Consider the following 21,696-nt stretch of genomic DNA (forward strand, 5'->3'; position numbering starts at 1 on the left):
CAGTCTCATGCAAGAATGCTCTTTCTGGACTATAGCTCAGCGTTCAATTCCTTGGTTCCAGCAAGACTCATTGTAAAACTGAAAAATCTTGGCCTTTGTGATGCCATGTGCAAATGGATTTTGAACTTCTTGTCTGGCAGGCCTCAAAGGGTTAAGGTTAATGACTGTGTCTCTGATGAACTCATTGTAAATCCTGGTTCTCCACAAGGGTGTATACTCAGGCTCTTGCTTGCCTCTACTGGTGGTTGGCTCTCACTGCGGTATTGTATCACTTCCTGTTCCGGAGCACAGCGGTGTTTTTCTGTATCTGTTAGCTGTTTAATCTGCACAGTTAGATTGATCTAGTTACCTAGATAACGATTTGTTTCACAGTGTAATCTTCACGTGCCTTAAGTAAAGCACTCCCTCTGCTGAATCACCTCTAAATTATTTACACATTATTCACTTTGTGTGTCTTTAGGAATCCGCTAGCTTAGCGCAGCTACTAGCTCTTAGCCGGTTTAGCATGGCGGCTTCTCCTGTCTCTCCTGCACTTTTCTGCTCTGGGTGTGAAATCAATCAATCAATCAACTTTTTTCTTATATAGCGCCAAATCACAACCAACAGTTGCCCCAAGGCGCTCCATATTGCAAGGCAAGGCCATACAATAACCATGAAAAACCCCAACGATCAAAACGACCCCCTATGAGCAAGCACTTGGCCACAGTGGGAAGGAAAAACTCCCTTTTAACAGGAAGAAACCTCCAGCAGAACCAGGCTCAGGGAGGGGCAGTCGTCTGCTGAGACTGGTTGGGGCTGAGGGAAAGAACCAGGAAAAAGACATGCCGAGAAGGGGGGCAGAGATCGATCACTAATGATTAAATGCAGAGTGATGCATACGGAGCAAAAAAGAAAGAAACAGTGCATCATGGGAACCCCCCACAGTCTACGTCTAAAGCAACATAACCAAGGGATGGTCCAGGGTCACCCGATCCAGCCCTAACTATAAGCCTTAGCGAAAAGGAAAGTTTTAAGCCTAATCTTAAAAGTAGAGAGGGTATCTGTCTCCCTGATCTGAATTGGGAGCTGGTTCCACAGGAGAGGAGCCTGAAAGCTGAAGGCTCTGCCTCCCATTCTACTCTTACAAACCCTAGGAACTACAAGTAAGCCCGCAGTCTGAGAGCGAAGCGCTCTAATGGGGTAATATGGTACTACGAGGTCCCTAAGATAAGATGGGACCTGATTATTCAAAACCTTATAAGTAAGAAGAAGAATTTTAAATTCTATTCTAGAATTAACAGGAAGCCAATGAAGAGAGGCCAACACGGGTGAGATATGCTCTCTCCTGCTAGTCCCCATCAGTACTCTAGCTGCAGCATTCAGAACCAACTGAAGGCTTTTTAGGGAACTTTTAGGACAACCTGATAATAATGAATTACAATAGTCCAGCCTAGAGGAAATAAATGCATGAATTAGTTTTTCAGCATCACTCTGAGACAAGACCTTTCTGATTTTAGAGATATTGCGTAAATGCAAGAAGGCAGTCCTACATATTTGTTTAATATGCGCTTTGAATGACATATCCTGATCAAAAATAACTCCAAGATTTCTCACAGTATTACTAGAGATCAGGGAAATGCCATCCAGAGTAACGATCTGGTTAGACACCATGCTTCTAAGATTTGTGGGGCCAAGTACAATAACTTCAGTTTTATCTGAGTTTAAAAGCAGGAAATTAGAGGTCATCCATGTCTTTATGCCTGTAAGACAATCCTGCAGTTTAGCTAATTGGTGTGTATCTTATGGCTTCATGGATAGATAAAGATGGGTATCATCTGCGTAACAATGAAAATTTAAGCAATACCGTCTAATAATACTGCCCAAGGGAAGCATGTATAAAGTGAATAAAATTGGTCCTAGCACAGAACCTTGTGGAACTCCATAATTAACTTTAGTCTGTGAAGAAGATTCCCCATTTACATGAACAAACTGTAATCTATTAGACAAATATGATTCAAACCACCGCAGCGCAATGCCTTTAATACCTATGACATGCTCTAATCTCTGTAATAAAATTTTATGGTCAACAGTATCAAAAGCAGCACTGAGGTCCAACAGAACAAGCACAGAGATAAGTCCACTGTCCGAAGCCATAAGAAGATCATTTGTAACCTTCACTAATGCTGTTTCTGTACTATGATGAATTCTAAAACCTGACTGAAACTCTTCAAATAGACCATTCCTCTGCAGGTGATCAGTTAGCTGTTTTACAACTACCCTCTCAAGAATCTTTGAGAGAAAAGGAAGGTTGGAGATTGGCCTATAATTAGCTAAGATAGCTGGGTCAAGTGATGGCTTTTTAAGTAATGGTTTAATTACTGCCACCTTAAAGGCCTGTGGTACATAACCAACTAACAAAGATAGATTGATCATATTTAAGATTGAAGCATTAAGTAATGGTAGGACTTCCTTGAGCAGCCTGGCAGGAATGGGGTCTAATAAGCATGTTGATGGTTTGGATGAAGTAACTAATGAAAATAACTCAGACAGAACAATCGGAGAGAAAGAGTCTAACCAAATACCGGCATCACTGAAAGCAGCCAAAGATAACGATACATCTTTGGGATGGTTATGAGTAATTTTTTCTCTAATAGTCAAAATTTTGTTAGCAAAGAAAGTCATGAAGTCATCACTAGTTAAAGTTAATGGAAAACTCAGCTCAATAGAGCTCTGACTCTTTGTCAGCCTGGCTACAGTGCTGAAAAGAAACCTGGGGTTGTTCTTATTTTCTTCAATTAGTGATGAGTAGAAAGATGTCCTAGCTTCACGGAGGGCTTTCTTATAGAGCAACAAACTCTTTTTCCAGGCTAAGTGAAGATCTTCTAAATTAGTGAGACGCCATTTCCTCTCCAACTTACGGGTTATCTGCTTTAAGCTACGAGTTTGTGAGTTATACCACGGAGTCAGACACTTCTGATTTAAAGCTCTCTTTTTCAGAGGAGCTACAGCATCCAAAGTTGTCTTCAATGAGGATGTAAAACTATTGACGAGATACTCTAGCTCCCTTACAGAGTTTAGGTAGCTACTCTGCTCTGTGTTGGTATATGACATTAGAGAACATAAAGAAGGAATCATATCCTTAAACCTAGTTACAGCGCTTTCTGAAAGTCTTCTAGTGTAATGAAACTTATTCCCCACTGCAGGGTAGTCCATCAGGGTAAATGTAAATGTTATTAAAAAATGATCAGACAGAAGGGAGTTTTCAGGGAATACTGTTAAGTCTTCTATTTCCATACCATAAGTCAGAACAAGATCTAAAATATGATTAAAGTGGTGGGTGGACTCATTTACTTTTTGAGCAAAGCCGATAGAGTCTAATAATAGATTAAATGCAGTGTTGAGGCTGTCATTCTCAGCATCTGTGTGGATGTTAAAATCGCCCACTATAATTATCTTATCTGAGCTAAGCACTAAGTCAGACAAAAGGTCTGAAAATTCACAGAGAAACTCACAGTAACGACCAGGTGGACGATAGATAATAACAAATAAAACTGGTTTTTGGGACTTCCAATTTGGATGGACAAGACTAAGAGACAAGCTTTCAAATGAATTAAAGCTCTGTCTAGGTTTTTGATTAATTAATAAGCTGGAATGGAAGATTGCTGCTAATCCTCCGCCCCGGCCCGTGCTACGAGCATTCTGACAGTTAGTGTGACTCGGGGGTGTTGACTCATTTAAACTAACATATTCATCCTGCTGTAACCAAGTTTCTGTTAGGCAGAATAAATCAATACGTTGATCAATTATTATATCATTTACCAACAGGGACTTAGAAGAAAGAGACCTAATGTTTAATAGACCACATTTAACTGTTTTAGTCTGTGGTGCAATTGAAGGTGCTATATTATTTTTTCTTTTTGAATTTTTATGCTTAAATAGATTTTTGCTAGTTATTGGTGGTCTGGGAGCAGGCACCGTCTCTACGGGGATGGGGTAATAAGGGGATGGCAGGGGGAGAGAAGCTGCAGAGAGGTGTATAAGACCACAGCTCTGCCTCCTGGTCCCAACGCTAGACAGTCACAGTTTGGAGGATCCAAAAAAATTGGCCAGATTTCTAGAAATGAGAGCTGCTCCCTCTAAAGTGGGATGGATGCCGTCTCTCCTAACAAGACCAGGCTTTCCCCAGAAGCTTTGCCAATTATCAATGAAGCCCACCTCATTTTTTAGACACCACTCAGACAGCCAGCAATTCAAGGAGAACATGCGGCTAAACATGTCACTCCCGGTCTGATTGGGGAGGGGCCCAGAGAAAACTACAGAGTCCGACATTGTTTTTGCAAAGTTACACACCGATTTAATGTTAATTTTAGTGACCTCCGATTGGCGTAACCGAGTGTCATTACTGCCGACGTGAATTACAATCTTACCAAATTTACGCTTAGCCTTAGCCAGCAACTTCAAATGTCCTTCGATGTCACCTGCTCTGGCCCCCGGAAAACAATTGACAATGGTTGCTGGTGTCGCTAACTTCACATTTCTCAAAACAGAGTCGCCAATAACCAGAGTTTGATCCTCGGCGGGTGTGTCGGCGAGTGGGGAAAAACGGTTAGAGATGTGAACGGGTTGACGGTGTACACGGGGCTTCTGTTTAGGGCTACGCTTCCTCCTCACAGTCACCCAGTCAGCCTGCTTTCCCGACTGCACGGGATCTGCCAGGGGGGAACTAACGGCGGCTAAGCTACCTTGGTCCGCACCGACTATAGGGGCCTGGCTAGCTGTAGAATTTTCCACGGTGCGGAGCCGAGCCTCCACTTCGCCCAGCCTGGCCTCAAAAGCTACGAATAAGCTGCACTTATTACAAGTACCGTTACTGCTAAAGGAGGCCGAGGAATAACTAAACATTTCACACCCAGAGCAGAAAAGTGCGGGAGAGACAGGAGAAGCCGCCATGCTAATCGGCTAAGAGCTAGTAGCTACGCTAAGCTAGCGGATTCCCAAAAACACACAAAGTGAATAATGTGCAAATAATCCAGAGGTGATTCAGCAGGAGTGCCCCAATCAAGGCACCAAACAGGCCATGAAGCAGCACAGGCAACGCACGACAACGGTGCTAAAATAAAAACGAAAGCGTTAGCAAGCTAGTTAGCCTGCCAACGCTAATGAAAGTTAGCTGATAAAAGTGCTCCGTCGTGATGTTTCGACCGTTAGAGGTCTTCCTTAGGCGTTGGAGCACAGTAAAAAGTAAAAAAATAAATAAATAAAATTAAAAAGTAAAAAAGTAAAAAAAGTAAAAAAGTCTTGAAAAAGACTGTTAGTTCAAGTCCAAAGCAGCAGGCAGCAGTCTCTGTGTAAACAGTCCCAACAGAGAGCCCTCCAAATCCCGCAACACACGCAATCATGTGTGATTGCGTCAGACAAGCTTATGTGTGTGTTATGTGTGTGAAATGTTTAGTTATTCCTCGGGCTCCTTTAGCAGTAATGGTACTTGTAATAAGTGTAGCTTATTCGTAGCTTTGGAGGCCAGGCTGGGCGAATTGAAGACTCGGCTCCGCACCGTGGAAAATCCTACAGCTAGCCAGGCCCCTGTAGTCGGTGCGGACCAAGGTAGCTTAGCCGCCGTTAGTTTCCCTCTGGCAGATCCCGAGCAGCCGGGAAAGCAGGCCGACTCGGTGACTGTGAGGAGGAAGCGTAGCCCTAAACAGAAGCCCCGTGTACACCGCCAACCCGTTCACATTTCTAACCGTTTTTCCCCACTCGACGACACACCCGCCGAGGATCAAACTCTGGTTATTGGCGACTCTGTTTTGAGAAATGTGAAGTTAGCGACAACAGCAACCATAGTCAAATGTCTTCCGGGGGCCAGAGCAGGCGACATTGAAGGAAATATGAAACTGCTGGCTAAGGCTAAGCGTAAATTTGGTAAGATTGTAATTCACGTCGGCTGTAATGACACCCGGTTACGCCAATCGGAGGTCACTAAAATTAACATTGAATCGGTGTGTAACTTTGCAAAAACAATGTCGGACTCTGTAGTTTTCTCTGGGCCCCTCCCCAATCGGACCGGGAGTGACATGTTTAGCCGCATGTTCTCCTTGAATTGCTGGCTGTCTGAGTGGTGTCCAAAAAATGAGGTGGGCTTCATAGATAATTGGCAAATCTTCTGGGGAAAACCTGGTCTTGTTAGGAGAGACGGCATCCATCCCACTTTGGATGGAGCAGCTCTCATTTCTAGAAATCTGGCCAATTTTCTTAAATCCTCCAAACCGTGACTATCCAGGGTTGGGACCAGGAAGCAGAGTTGTAGTCTTACACACCTCTCTGCAGCTTCTCTCCCCTGCCATCCCCTCATTACCCCATCCCCGTAGAGACGGTGCCTGCTCCCAGACTACCAATTACCAGCAAAAATCTATTTAAGCATAAAAATTCAAAAAGAAAAAATAATATAGCACCTTCAACTGCACCACAGACTAAAACAGTTAAATGTGGTCTATTAAACATTAGGTCTCTCTCTTCTAAGTCCCTGTTGGTAAATGATATAATAATTGATCAACATATTGATTTATTCTGCCTTACAGAAACCTGGTTACAGCAGGATGAATATGTTAGTTTAAATGAGTCAACACCCCCGAGTCACACTAACTGCCAGAATGCTCGTAGCACGGGCCGAGGCGGAGGATTAGCAGCAATCTTCCATTCCAGCTTATTAATTAATCAAAAACCCAGACAGAGCTTTAATTCATTTGAAAGCTTGACTCTTAGTCTTGTCCATCCAAATTGGAAGTCCCAAAAACCAGTTTTATTTGTTATTATCTATCGTCCACCTGGTCGTTACTGTGAGTTTCTCTGTGAATTTTCAGACCTTTTGTCTGACTTAGTGCTTAGCTCAGATAAGATAATTATAGTGGGCGATTTTAACATCCACACAGATGCTGAGAATGACAGCCTCAACACTGCATTTAATCTATTATTAGACTCAATTGGCTTTGCTCAAAATGTGAATGAGTCCACCCACCACTTTAATCATATTTTAGATCTTGTTCTGACTTATGGTATGGAAATAGAAGACTTAACAGTATTCCCTGAAAACTCCCTTCTGTCTGATCATTTCTTAATAACATTTACATTTACTCTGATGGACTACCCAGCAGTGGGGAATAAGTTTCATTACACTAGAAGTCTTTCAGAAAGCGCTGTAACTAGGTTTAAGGATATGATTCCTTCTTTATGTTCTCTAATGCCATATACCAACACAGTGCAGAGTAGCTACCTGAACTCTGTAAGTGAGATAGAGTATCTCGTCAATAGTTTTAAATCCTCATTGAAGACAACTTTGGATGCTGTAGGTCCTCTGAAAAAGAGAGCTTTAAATCAGAAGTGCCTGACTCCGTGGTATAACTCACAAACTCGTAGCTTAAAGCAGATAACCCGTAAGTTGGAGAGGAAATGGCGTCTCACTAATTTAGAAGAGCTTCACTTAGCCTGGAAAAAGAGTTTGTTCCTCTATAAAAAAGCCCTCCGTAAAGCTAGGACATCTTTCTACTCATCACTAATTGAAGAAAATAAGAACAACCCCAGGTTTCTTTTCAGCACTGTAGCCAGGCTGACAGAGTCAGAGCTCTATTGAGCCGAGTATTCCTTTAACTTTAACTAGTAATGACTTCATGACTTTCTTTCTAATAAAATTTTAACGATTAGAGAAAAAATTACTCATAACCATCCCAAAGACATATCGTTATCTTTGGCTGCTTTCAGTGATGCCGGTATTTGGTTAGACTCTTTCTCTCAGATTGTTCTGTCTGAGTTATTTTCATTAGTTACTTCATCCAAACCATCAACATGTCTATTAGACCCCATTCCTACCAGGCTGCTCAAGGAAGCCCTACCATTATTTAATGCTTCGATCTTAAATATGATCAATCTATCTTTATTAGCTGGCTATGTACCACAGGCTTTTAAGGTGGCAGTAATTAAACCATTACTTAAAAAGCCATCACTTGACCCAGCTATCTTAGCTAATTATAGGCCAATCTCCAACCTTCCTTTTCTCTCAAAAATTCTTGAAAGGGTAGTTGTAAAACAGCTAACTGATCATCTGCAGAGTGTTGTGTGGGCCGCTGAAGAGGAGGTACTGCTGGCCCACCACCACCAGAGGGCACCCTGCCTGGAGTGCGGGCTCCAGGCACAAGAGGGCGCTGCCGCCTCACAAGAGCAGCCGGGGTGACAGCTGACACTCATCACCTGTGACAGCTGTCACCACTCATCTGATCTGCATCGGTATATCAGCAAGACGTCATCTCCACCTCTTTGCCGAGATATCGTTCTACCTGAAAGGTAATATCCTCAGCCTGACTGCTTGATAGAAAGCCCTTTTTTTTGTGCTTTTTGTGAGTGATAACAGACTTTTTCTCCAACGAGAGGTGGAGGTAGCTTCCCTGCCGTGCAGATTGCTGGGTGCAGACGCACCCACGTTTAATTGTGTTTTTGTTCCTCGCCAGCAGTACCAGGTCCGACACGCGGAGGCAGTGGCCACCTGGGAGTTCGGGACTTGGCGGCTCCAGTATTCCCGGGGTCTGGTGGCTTAGGAAATCGTGTGGTTCCGGTTCTGCTTTGGACAGACGTCTCCTATCTTCGAGCCTGCCCACACGACACCTTGTAATTTGACCGCTGATCTATTGTGTAATCTGTTGTGTTTGTTGTGCACGTTCGCAACAGTAAAGTGTTGTTATTTGACCTATTCCATTGTCCGTTCATTTGCGCCCCCTGTTGTGGGTCCGTGTACTTACACTTTCCCAACACAGAGGAATGGTCTATTTGAAGAGTTTCAGTCAGATTTTAGAATTCATCATAGTACAGAAACAGCATTAGTGAAGGTTACAAATGATCTTCTTATGGCCTCAGACAGTGGACTCATCTCTGTGCTTGTTCTGTTAGACCTCAGTGCTGCTTTTGATACTGTTGACAATAAAATTTTATTACAGAGATTAGCGCATGCCATAGGTATTAAAGGCACTGCGCTGCGGTGGTTTGAATCATATTTATCTAATAGATTACAATTTCTTCATGTAAATGGGGAATCTTCTTCACAGACTAAGGTTAATTATGGAGTTCCACAAGGTTCTGTGCTAGGACCAATTTTATTCACTTTATACATGCTTCCCTTAGGCAGTATTATTAGACGGCATTGCTTAAATTTTCATTGTTACGCAGATGATACCCAGCTTTATCTATCCATGAAGACAGAGGACACACACCAATTAGCTAAACTACAGGATTGTCTTACAGACATAAAGACATGGATGACCTCTAATTTCCTGCTTTTAAACTCAGATAAAACTGAAGTTATTGTACTTGGCCCCACAAATCTTAGAAACATGGTGTCTAACCAGATCCTTACTCTGGATGGCATTACCCTGACCTCTAGTAATACTGTGAGAAATCTTGAAATCATTTTTGATCAGGATATGTCATTCAAAGCGCATATTAAACAAATATGTAGGACTGCTTTTTTGCATTTACGCAATATCTCTAAAATTAGAAAGGTCTTGTCTCAGAGTGATGCTGAAAAACTAATTCATGCATTTATTTCCTCTAGGCTGGACTATTGTAATTCATTATTATCAGGTTGTCCTAAAAGTTCCCTGAAAAGCCTTCAGGTAATTCAAAATGCTGCAGCTAGAGTACTAACGGGGACTAGAAGGAGAGAGCATATCTCACCCATATTGGCCTCTCTTTCAGCTTTCAGGCTCCTCTCCTGTGGAACCAGCTCCCAATTCAGATCAGGGAGACAGACACCCTCTCTACTTTTAAGATTAGGCTTAAAACTTTCCTTTTTGCTAAAGCTTATAGTTAGGGCTGGATCAGGTGACCCTGAACCATCCCTTAGTTATGCTGCTATAGACTTAGACTGCTGGGGGGTTCCCATGATGCACTGTTTCTTTCTCTTTTTGCTCTGTATGCACCACTCTGCATTTAATCATTAGTGATTGATCTCTGCTCCCCTCCACAGCATGTCTTTTTCCTGGTTCTCTCCCTCAGCCCCAACCAGTCCCAGCAGAAGACTGCCCCTCCCTGAGCCTGGTTCTGCTGGAGGTTTCTTCCTGTTAAAAGGGAGTTTTTCCTTCCCACTGTCGCCAAGTGCTTGCTCACAGGGGGTCGTTTTGACCGTTGGGGTTTTTACGTAATTATTGTATGGCCTTGCCTTGCAGTGTGAGGTGCCTTGGGGCAACTGTTTGTTGTAATTTGGCGCTGTATAAATAAAATTGATTGATTGATTGATTGATATGACTGTGTTGCTTCTAATCCCAACAATCTGATTATTAAGTATGCAGATGATACAACTATAATCGGTCTCATTCATGCCAATGATGACTCATATTATAGATCAGAGGTGGAAAAAAATAGTTGTGTGGAGCGAACAAATTGAAATTGAATATCTCAAAAACTTGTGAGCTTGTCGTTGATTTTGGACATAGCTCTCATAAGCCTATCCGTATTAATAATATGGAGGTGCAAAGGGTAGAAAACTGCAAATTTTTGGGTTTGAATCTTTCAAATAATTTAAGTTGGAATTCAAATACTACTGCTATTGTTAAAAAATCCTGTCAGCGTTTGTTCTTTTTACGCAAGCTGAAGGCTTTCACCCCAAACAAACAAATTCTGACAAACCTTTATCGCTGTGCTACTGAGAGTGTCCTCACAGGGGCCGTTACAGTGTGGTTTGGTAACGCCACAAACAAAGAAAAACGAGCCGCTCAGCCAGCAGGATTGCAGGTGTGGAGCTGCCTGATCTGGAGGACATTTATAAAAAAAGACTTCTTTCTCAGGCATTATCGATCATTAATGACCCATCTCGTCACCCGGCCAGTGACTTTTTGGACCTGCTTCCCTCTGACAGAAGGTATTGTGCCATTAAAAGCACAACATCCCGCCATAGCAGGAATTTTTTCCCACAGGCTGTGAAAATTCTAAACAATGCACTATAGTAGAGCACTTTGGGATCTGCACGGGCACTTATTTTTTGATATTTTAAACTACTACTTATTGACTTTGAATATCTTCTTTTAAGATTTTTATGTGGCTTGGGGGTTTTAATTATGCTGGACATGCTTTTCCTTCCCACTGTAGCCAAGTGCTTGCTCACAGGGGGTCGTTTTGACCGTTGGGGTTTTACATAATTATTGTATGGCCTTGCCTTACAATATAAAGCGCCTTGGGGCAACTGTTTGTTGTGATTTGGCGCTATATAAAAAAATTGATTGATTGATTGATTGATTGACATGTTGAACTGAATGGTTTGTGTGTTTGATGCGCACTGAGATCTGCTCGCAATTTTTTTTTCAATTCCAATGTGGTTTTTCTACTGCAAATGGCAATAAACTAAACTGAACACCTAGAAGGGAATGGGACTCATGCCAGACTTTTATTTGTAGATTTTTTTCAAACACCATTTACTGTCACGCCAAGAGTGACAGCAAGGCTGTGTGCTGTCACCTTTACTCGACATCCTTTACACAAATATGTGTCAGAGCAGACATGATAGTAGAGCCATACTGAAGTATGCAGATGATTCTTTAATTGTTAGTCTGCTTAAAGATAATTATATCAGTCACAGTTCTGTTGTTGATGAATTTGTACAGTGGTGTGAGGAGTCTTGCCTCCATATAAATACATCACAAGCCAAAGACATGCTCATGGATTTTAGGAGGAATACTCCTTCGCACAAGGCCACTGTAATTGAAGCCAATCATATAAATACCTTGGGACAATTACTGACTCCAAGCTGAACTTTGGAGCTAAGAGTGTAAAAAGGGTCATCAGTGCCTGTACTGTTTGAGGAAACTTGCACACTTTCATATTGACCAAACCATTATGACTATGTTTTATCGTAATTTTGTTGAATCGATTAATACTGGGTATTATTGAGCGTTTTTGACTACTTTTGGTTTTACCTTCATAATTTACCTTAATAAACTGTTTACGTGGCCTTGTTTGGTGTCATTTTTTCAGCACAACCTCACCTGTGTGACTTTACAGTTTTTCTTTCATTCTGACAGACTGCATTAAAACAGTGACACTAAATTCACCCCAAAACCTATAACTGAATCAGAAAAAGGATAGGTTTTTCACTGTGCAAACCAGAAATATCTTTAACGGACCATTTTTATAAAAGAATGCAAAAATAAATTGTAAAATTCAAAAATATACGTAAAAATGTAGCATAAACAAAGTTATATACAACAATTCACAGTAAAATGCAGGAAATGCTTCAGACATTTTTTGTGGCTATTTACATGCAATAAGATGCCACACAAATTATATTTGTGCCACTCAGAAAAACAATTCCTGTCCAATGTACGTCAGAAGCTCCAAGAATTTGTACAGATATTCCACCTCAAAATCTATGTGTATTTTTCCCTAATTCCTTGTTTTTGTAGCATTTTTATTAGTGTTGGTACAGACTGTCCTAACTGTGTTAGTGGGCAAAAAAAAAGAGAAAAAAGGGTGTTTTCGACTTTGGGTGTGTGTGTGGGGGGGGGCTCTACCTGAACTCCTGTGTTCTCCGCCCCTGGAGCCTGCTTACTGCTGAGGCAGTGTGTGTCTGCATTCTGTTCTGTGTTCCAGGACTCTGCGCTGGGGCGAAGCTCTGTAGCACCTGAGTCCTGGAGAAGCTGGACAGACAAGCGCGCGATACGATCCACTGTGCAGATCTGTGCACACGTCAGTGGATCCACCTGCTCGGTTTGCTCATCCAGAACAAAACAGAGATCACCTCTTTCCTCATCAGAATCCTTACTGTCTGGTTCAAACTCTGACGACGCAGCGCGCTCCGTCTTCCTCCAGTTCAAAAAATAACTGACGCGCTTGCTCCACATTCATAAAATGCCTCATTTTTACATTAAAAAAAAAAAAAAACACCAACCACACACGCTAAATACTCCACCATGGACTAAATACACAGTCCAAACAAGCCAAATGTCTCTCAAATCTCTCAAATACCAAAACTCTAATCGCTGTCTGCTTTTGTCACAGAATCACCCACAATATTTCTTGCCTCAGCGACCAAATTACGTGGCTTGAGCATCATTGTCATTGGCTTATAAGGTTTATTTTCCACCAGTAATAAAGAACAATTTGTGTTTTGGTTTTTTTTACTTGTACTGCTGCGGGCATGCGTGAAGAGCAAGCACACAAGCACAACCACATGGGTCAGTGGGCTGTGATCAAACACACGTGGGGTTAGTGACTTCTGATTGGTGGAAAATGCATGAGCTGACCAATGAGGAAGGAGGAGTCATATTTCTTCCCACTGCTGTCGCTGCTGTGTGTGTCTACGTAAACGCGCAGTAAAAATGACAATGATATTCATGAAAATGCATGGTGTAAAGAATACAAGTTATACTCAGCCTATTAACAACATTTAAAAAGTGGTATAAAGGTTGAAGTGTCCACGTTCAACACTCATTCAAAGGGAGACTCAGGGTGCAGTGGATTAAGTGTTAAGTCCACTTAATTAGGTCATGTAACTTTTACGCAGTGGTGCATCAGTCGACTCCAGAGGGTTAAAGGAGAGGAACTCCCTTAACCAGATCGTGAAGTGGTCCAGTAAGCTGATTTGGTAGTCACAGCTCTATCCAGCGTCCCTGTACAAGAAGCAATTGCATCAGATTGCTTCTTCTACTGTAAGGATGGCTCCCACCCTTTGCACAGCGATTTTAAACTTCTTCCCTCCAGACAGAGATTTTTAGTCCAAAGGTGTAGAACCAAGCAAAACAGAAATAGCTTTGTTCCCACCACTATCATTGAATAAGCAGTAGCTTTTTAGATTTTTGGCGTTACCAGATTGAGGAGTCCTAGGAGATTGACATAGTCCTCAATCTGCTGCTAATGTACAGGGACATCCAGGTGCAGCTCCATCCAGAGATGGGAGTTGTATTTGTGTTGGCGAGCCTCCTGTCCTGTGCGACAATAGCATTTCTTATATATTTGTCCGTGAATTGTTCTGTGAATTGTTCTGTAATTTATGTTTGTAGCATGACCCAAGTAGCAGAGGGTCACCCCTTTGAGTCTGGTCTGCTTGAGGTTTCTTCCTCAGAGGGAGTTTTTCCTTACCACTGTTGCTCTGGGGGTTGGTAAGGTTAGACCTTACCCGTGTGAAGCGCTTTGAGACAACTCTGTTGTGATTTGGCGCTATATAAATGAAAATAAATTGAAAATTGAAATTGAAATTTTTACTGTGTTAACGATCTGTTCTTTTTAAATGTCCTGGACCTTGAGCACTTTTACTTTTATTTAGTTAATTTTCATTATTTTTAATGGTATTTTATCTGTAAACATAATTTTATGTCAAATGTGTTGTAACAGTGTGGTTCCTCTGTGTGGTTTGGATGTTTACTTCGCTGGTTGCAAGCAAATCTACCTACAGGTATAAATAAAGTAACCTGTTACCTGGAAAGAAATTTGAGAAAAAGAGGAAGAGATGAAGGACCAAGTCAGACATACTTACCACACATGGAACAGAGAACACTAATGACCAAATTAACACCGTACCCAAGAGTGCCACTGAATTTTGCCCTCATCTTGGCAATTTTGGCATCACAGGTGATGTTGCTGATCTTCAGCCGCCCGTCTTCATCCCGGACCAGATTCAGAGCCGTGTGGATGTTCACTCCTTCTGCTGATGCATTAACGTTTCCTGTATCATAACTGAGTCAAAATAAAATCATGTTACTTTCATCATCATAATTAAGACTCCATGCTGGCTTCCTTCATGTGGACTCACAAGAACCAGTAGAGGATTTTTCTGTGGAAGCTGAGAGCAATGGACGAGTTCTGAACATCAAACAGCAAACCAACATCTGGCAAAAAACGGAGTCCAGCATGAGTCAGATTCAATTCCATGATCTTCACACTGATGAGACAAAAGAGCAAGGATGAGCTGAGGAGCAGCAGAGAAGGAGAGACAGCAGAGGGGATTACTGACTGTACTGTATGTTTGGATCTCGGCTGTGGAGCTTTTTCATGTAATTGTGTGATAATGGTTTCTCAAGTCATGAAATATGGGTTTTACTTCATTTACCTCAATTAGATATATAAACAGCATGGCAAACCTGACGGGAAGAGGCAGTTCTTAAAAAAATGAGGGACTGCAAGAAGGAGACTAGTGAGGGAAGCCATCAAGACAAGAGTTATAGGCTTCTTCAGCTGTGATGGGAGAAACTGCATAGTGATACTTTTGTCTGCTGCATCAACAGTTACACAGCTTAATGTCAAGGCTGGTGATGCTTTAATGCAGGAAGCAGTAGGAGACCAATGCAAACTCACAGACATGGTTGATGTGGAGGATAAATAGCTTTATCTGATGACCAGGCAGTGGGTTTGGTACACATGAAGTCAGACTTACAGACAGAGGTATCAGACATGGTACAGGCAGGGTCGTGTCCAAGAAGTGAGCAGGGTTCGTACCAAAGGCGTCAAGGAGTATAGCAGAGTCAAAAAACAGGCAGAGTTCAGGGCTACAGCGAGGCGGAGGACAGAGTACTACACAAGCAAGGTCAAAAATACTAAAGTGCAAACTGGACAAGACGAGAGGCGAGAAAGTGATCTAAGTCAACAATCGGGCAGTGAGCTGTGGAACTGTGAGGCTTTTTAAAGAGGAGCAAACTAATCAGGTTGATGTGAAGCAGGTGTGTGGAAAGTTCAGGAAAGAGGTGTGGTGAAGTGAACAAAGGAGAGAGAAGAAAGGCAAGAGAGTGCGAGAGGCCAAAACAAAGCAGTGCAAAACAAGTGAAGAGAGTGACAGAAAAACTAACTGTGAGAAACATGATGTGTGCAAAAAATGAAAGTGAGCAAACCAAAAGGGAAAAAACTAAGAACTAATGTAACAAGAGGAAAACCAGGAAACTACTGCTTTAAACTAAAACTGGAATGGAACTGGTCCAATAAAAATGGCAGAACAAACTATGGTATGAACAAAAAAAACAAAACAGGTGACAACTGAATAATACAATAACCAACAAATGGAACATAAACTGATAAGCAACATCAAAGATAAATAATAACAAAAACCTGTGACCGAGCATATACAATAAATGTGATAAACAGAACAAAACTAAAGAAACCTAAAGGACCATGACAAAACAAATACAAAAATGAACTATAGAATAAATAAATGCAAAAAATGATAAGATAAAGAATGGAACCAGTGACTACCTAGAAAGCAAAGCAAAGCATTAAACAGAACCACACTGATTTACAAGAGAAAGAATAAACAAATGCAAACAAAAAGAAGGCACAGAATTTCAGCTCCAGTCTGCCATGGGAGACATGAGCCTAGATTTGATCAGGTTTCTTATATGAATTAGTCAAATACAGAAATACTTTGTCTTTAAAATACATTTTACCTTCCAAATAATTCAAGTACCTAAAAGGCCATCAAAAATTAGATATATCAATTTGAATAAAACTATTGTACTGCATTGCACTGGACTGTACTTGGGTGTCAAAGTCCATCCCCAAGTCCACAATGTGGCACATGGGCAATGGATTGGGCAAGGGGCCTTGTGTGCCCCATGGCCACTACGGTAGCCATGAAGGTCCAACAGGAATTCTGAACATGAGACAGTAACGGAGCTCTGGTGAATCATGAAGTCCTCAACAGCGAAAAAGGCGGCGGACATGATGGCTTTGTCACCCAATGGCTGTGAAGGTGGATGAAAGCTGCAGCAGGTCCACAGACCCTGGCTGTCTGGGACTTCCCAGCCATCATACCAGGCTGAGAATCTGTCAAGGACCATGTGTTTATCATTCTCACGTTAAACAAACCCACACACGGGGATCTCTAAATCAACCCTGGATGTAGACTTTCTACACTACACATTCACAAGTCTTTCTGTGATTGGCAAAAAGTGACAGGGGCAGGATTGTGAATCTGGAAGCCCTTAACTCGGAGCTGGCACAAAAGTGCTAGATGTGTGACTCAGCCGTCAGACCCTTGGAAGGAGCAGGAGGGTTTTTCGGTGGCCACATCTGAGGATCCCTATTTAGGATATGCTCTGCTCACCCTGGACAGGGAGGCTGCTAGAAAATCAAATCAAATCAATTTTATTTATATAGCGCCAAATCACAACAAACAGCTGCCCCAAGGCGCTTTATATTGTAAGGCAAAAGCCATACAATAATTACAGAAAAACCCCAACGGTCAAAACGACCCCTATGAGCAAGCACTTGTCGACAGCGGGAAGGAAAAACTCCCTTTTAACAGGAAGAAACCTCCAGCAGAACCAGGCTCAGGGAGGGGCAGTCTTCTGCTAGGACTGGTTGGGGCTGAGGGGAGACATGCAGTGGAAGAGAGCAGAGATCAATCACTAATGATTAAATGCAGAGTGGTGCATACAGAGCAAAAACAGAAAGAAACACTCAGTGCATCATGGGAACCCCCCAGCAGTCTAAGTCTATAGCAGCATAACTAAGGGATGGTTCAGGGTCACCTGATCCAGCCCTAACTATAAGCTTTATGTTTCTAAGATTTGTGGGGCCAAGTACAATAACTTCAGTTTTATCTGAGTTTAAAAGCAGGAAATTAGAGGTGATCCATGTCTTTATGTCTGTAAGACAATCCTGCAGTTTAGCTAATTGGTGTGTGTCCTCTGGCTTCATGGATAGATAAAGCTGGGTATCATCTGCGTAACAATGAAAATTTAAGCAATGCTTTCTAATAATACTGCCTAAGGGAAGCATCTATAAAGTGAATCAAATTGCGTAATGCCTCAGACAATATTAGGAGATTACTGCACATAATACATGGTGCCACAACTGCCCAACAGCCCTTTGGTGTTTTTTCACTCGATGCAATGAAGGCTTTTGACCGCTTAGAATGGCGATACCTTTGGTCTGTGTTGCACTCTTTTGGTCTGGGGCCTGATTTCATAAAAATGGTTCAAGTACTATATAATGAGCTTTCAGCAATGGTGCTAACTGGTAAAATATGTTCATCATTGTTTTCTGTAGCCAGGGGCTCCAGACAAGGCTGTCTGTTAAGCCCACTTCTATTTGCACTTGCATTGGAACCTCTGGCTCAAACCATTCATTTATCTGATAATATTGCTCCAGTTATCCTTAATGGCACAAAACATCACATTTCTTTGTATGCAGATGATGTTCTGCTATATATAGGAAATGCTCAATCAATCCCCAATCTACTTTCAATATTCAGCTCTTTCAGTAATATTTCAGGCTACAAAATTAACTTGGATAAATCCACCTTTTTGCCACTTAATGACACTATGAGAAATTGCACCTTGCCTGCCATTGTCCCTGTTGTAAGGGAATTTAAGTATCTTCGAATTGAGATCTGTTCATCTGTAGCGGAAAGCTGTGATTAATACAAACCCCCACCTTCAGCTTGCAGTAAGATGGGGTTGGAATTCCCTTTAAACAGAGATAAACCCCCTTTCAGCCAGGCCTGGTATATTTCTAGGTGTCAACAAAGAGACTTTGAAGCCTGGCACGGCTTGGATCTGTCAACAAACCCCCAAATCTTTTAGGATTTAAGATCAGAGAAAAGCATTCTTCACAGAGCTGTGAAGTCTTATCAGACTCAGACCAGATGTGAGTTAACTCCCCTTCTCACAGAAAAACAAAAGGCCTTCACCAATACACCTTCTTCACCAAGAGTCCTGAAAAATGGTTTTCCACATTAAACCCAAGAGAGAACAGCTCACTGAAAGATTACCCTCAATGAGACAATCATTCCAAAAGTTTCCTGGCTGAAATAGACCCAAGATCCCAGATTTTATACAAAAGCTGAATAAATACCATTTTAACCATGGAGCAAGAGCGACCCCTGTGGGACAATTTGGGAAGAGCAGGAAATAAGCGTTCAGCCAATATCAAATGCCCTAACGACATTTTAAAGAAACGATATGCCATTATATCGTCTGTAACAAAAGAACAGGAACAAAAGAAACAAAAGAAGAAAAAGAAACGTCACTCCTTTCTGTTTATGCATGAAAGTTTTATATTTGATGTGTATACTCTGCATTTGGGAATGTTCACCTTACGTGTTCTCTTTTATATTGTGTGTGGTATATAATTCTAGGTAAATATTTATAAGATTTATTCTGCAGGATGATTTGGTTTCAAAGCGGAATGTTGGAACCTCGCTGATTTAGATATATAAAAATGAGACAAAGGACCCCAAAAATGACCTTACGCCGAATTCTTGGGGGTGGAGCTTATTTAACCCTGTTAAAAGGGCCCGCACCCGAGAACGTGCACTTCTCTCTTACTCTTACACGCTCTTATGCTTTTTACTCTTCTACTCTTACGCCTCTCTTCCTCTATCACCTTCTTCTTTAAAGACGTGCCTCGCCGTCCAGATTTTTACGACCCTTTGTCTGAAGCCACGTGCTATTTAAGATTTTCATTCTTGTGTGCTTACCGACAAGAATTTACTCATTTTTCCGACAGATAACTTTTGCAACCTTTGTCAAGTTAAAGCGCTGGACACATTGACTTCTTCTTCTGAATTCCAAATTAAAATACTTTTTCCTTAAAATCCAAATTCCTTTTTTTGAACCAGTCAACCATTTTTGCATTGAATTCTGATTCGACCAAGCTTCCAAAAGACGACGACGAAAGACAAATTTTTGATTTTTGATAGAGAATAGACGCTCAAACTTTTATTCTGACAAGCCATACGCCAGAGCGCTGCAGAACAGAAAACATCGAGGTCAGCTGAGACGTCTCAGAGATTTGAGCTGCCACAGGGAAAACACAGAGTTTACCCCCGCCACTGACGAGACCGAGCGGGTCAGACCGGCAGAACCTTTGTCAAGGTCCCCGACGAAGCTGTGTGGTGGACAGAGCGTCGACTGAACCAGATGATTCCAGCATCGGACCTCACGGAGACTATGTTGTCAGATGAACAGAGTGGCTTTATTTAACTCTATTCAAAATCATTAACTCTCTCTCAGGTTGACAAATACCCAAGTAAACTACCTGTTAAAAATAGGACGAATTTTACTCCACACCTCCCGCTACGAAACCAAACGATCAGAACATCGTATAATCATTGCTAATTGAATGTCATCATAATCACTGTGATATGTCTTGTTATTTAACTCCTGCCAGGGTTAAATAAATATCTTAAACTTGTGAAGTTGTCTGTGATTTTTGTATGGTTTTACAGAGGGTGTTGGATCTGACCTGCAGAGCTTACCTCCTAAAGAACTTTGAGACTGATTAATTAAACTAATTAATTATACTGATTAGACGGATTAATTAAATTGAGACCAATCAATTAATTAATGCTTAAACTCAGGACTTATCCTTTAAATAAGTGGTGCCCCGAAATTCAAATTATCCACCAGTGATAATTTTCAATATTCCAAAACATTATTATATTCACCATGTAGACCCCTCCTTTCTCTACACACCCTTACATACTGTTGTAAGAACAAACTATGAAGGTGCCCTATCCAAAATCTTAAGTGATCTAGAAAGGTGGTCGTCGTTGCCAAATTCCTTTCGCTCACGTATTTCAATCATTAAAATGAATGTACTGCTGCGTATAAATTTTCTTAGCTTCATGATCCCGTTACTGTCAGACCAGACGGAGGCCTGTCTACCATGGTGGCTGGACCCACAATGCAAACTCCCGGACTAGGCTTAGGTGTAGGAGAAAACATGGTCTTTATTTCAGGCTCTGGTTCGGTACGCATGTGATCAAGCCACGGAGCAGAGGTACAATCAGGATCAGGCAAAAACGCAGTCATAGTTGAGCAGGGGTCAGAGGTACAAGCAAACACAGACGTCCGGGACGAGGCAAAAGGCATGGTCGAGAAAAACAGAGCAGAGGTACGATACACGGCGAAGCAAAAATCTGAACTGACAAAGGCTCTGGAATGTGTACGAGACAACAAACTGGCAGTGCACTGTGAGACTGTGATGGTTTAAATAAGGAGCAAACAAATTAGGGTGATGTGAAGCAGGTGCGTAGAAGTCTCTGGAAGGGGGCATGACCAGGGGAGCCAAAGGCTGTGCAAAGTACAAGATAGTGAAGGAAGGAAAGCATAGAGTGGAATGAAGTAACAGACAAAGACACGTGAGCTGGAGCAAGAGTGGGAGTGAATGAAAACACAAAGCCAAACCGAGACCAGGGCAGCACACAGGAGACCCATATGGCAGGAGACCCCACGTACGACCAACAATATGACAGCAAATAGGCCAGGGAACCAAAGGGCCGTAAACAGGGCGAAAGGCAATCGTGGGAGGCTGGCCACACGGTGTGACCTGGTGCATTGGTAGATTAGGTGACCGGCGTAAAGCCAGGTCAGGAGAGCATCCATGAAGCGTATCACAGACCACGATAGAACCAGGGAACCGACCCTTGCGGACATCGACCCCAGAGGGTCCATGAGGAATGGGCTTAAAAGGGAACCAAAAGGAACCCCACCGGGAGGGAGCAAAATGCTTACTGCGGGAGCACACAAAACGAAGAAGCCACAAACAAAATAACAGAATCACAAAAATCACATAAAACCAGATCCAATCAGCTTCCAAAAGCAAACGCCAGACATCTCTTTGACCAAACGAACAAGGGAACCAGTGGTGCAACATACCTGATAGTGACTCAGCAAAGTTGGCAAGAGCATAAAGAAGAACATCCAAGGAGAGTGTAAGCGAGGCAGTAAAGCATTTCATCCAAAGATAAAAGTC

General features: G+C 42.0%; 1 protein-coding gene across 1 annotated transcript in view; it reads right to left on the minus strand.

Annotated features, from left to right (window-relative positions):
* pltp (phospholipid transfer protein) overlaps positions 1-21,696 on the minus strand; it is a gene marked incomplete at its 3' end in the record, with an annotated part of 232,039 nt that overhangs the window by 128,867 nt on the left and 81,476 nt on the right. The window contains exons 4-5 of the mRNA XM_034167241.1: positions 14,759-14,887; positions 14,527-14,682 (exon numbers count right to left, since the gene is read on the minus strand). Coding sequence (XP_034023132.1) covers positions 14,527-14,682; positions 14,759-14,887 — 285 coding nt within the window. The remainder of the gene's footprint in view (positions 1-14,526; positions 14,683-14,758; positions 14,888-21,696) is intronic.

The sequence above is a fragment of the Thalassophryne amazonica genome, chromosome 3, assembly GCF_902500255.1.
Source record: "Thalassophryne amazonica chromosome 3, fThaAma1.1, whole genome shotgun sequence".
Lineage (NCBI taxonomy): Eukaryota > Metazoa > Chordata > Actinopteri > Batrachoidiformes > Batrachoididae > Thalassophryne > Thalassophryne amazonica.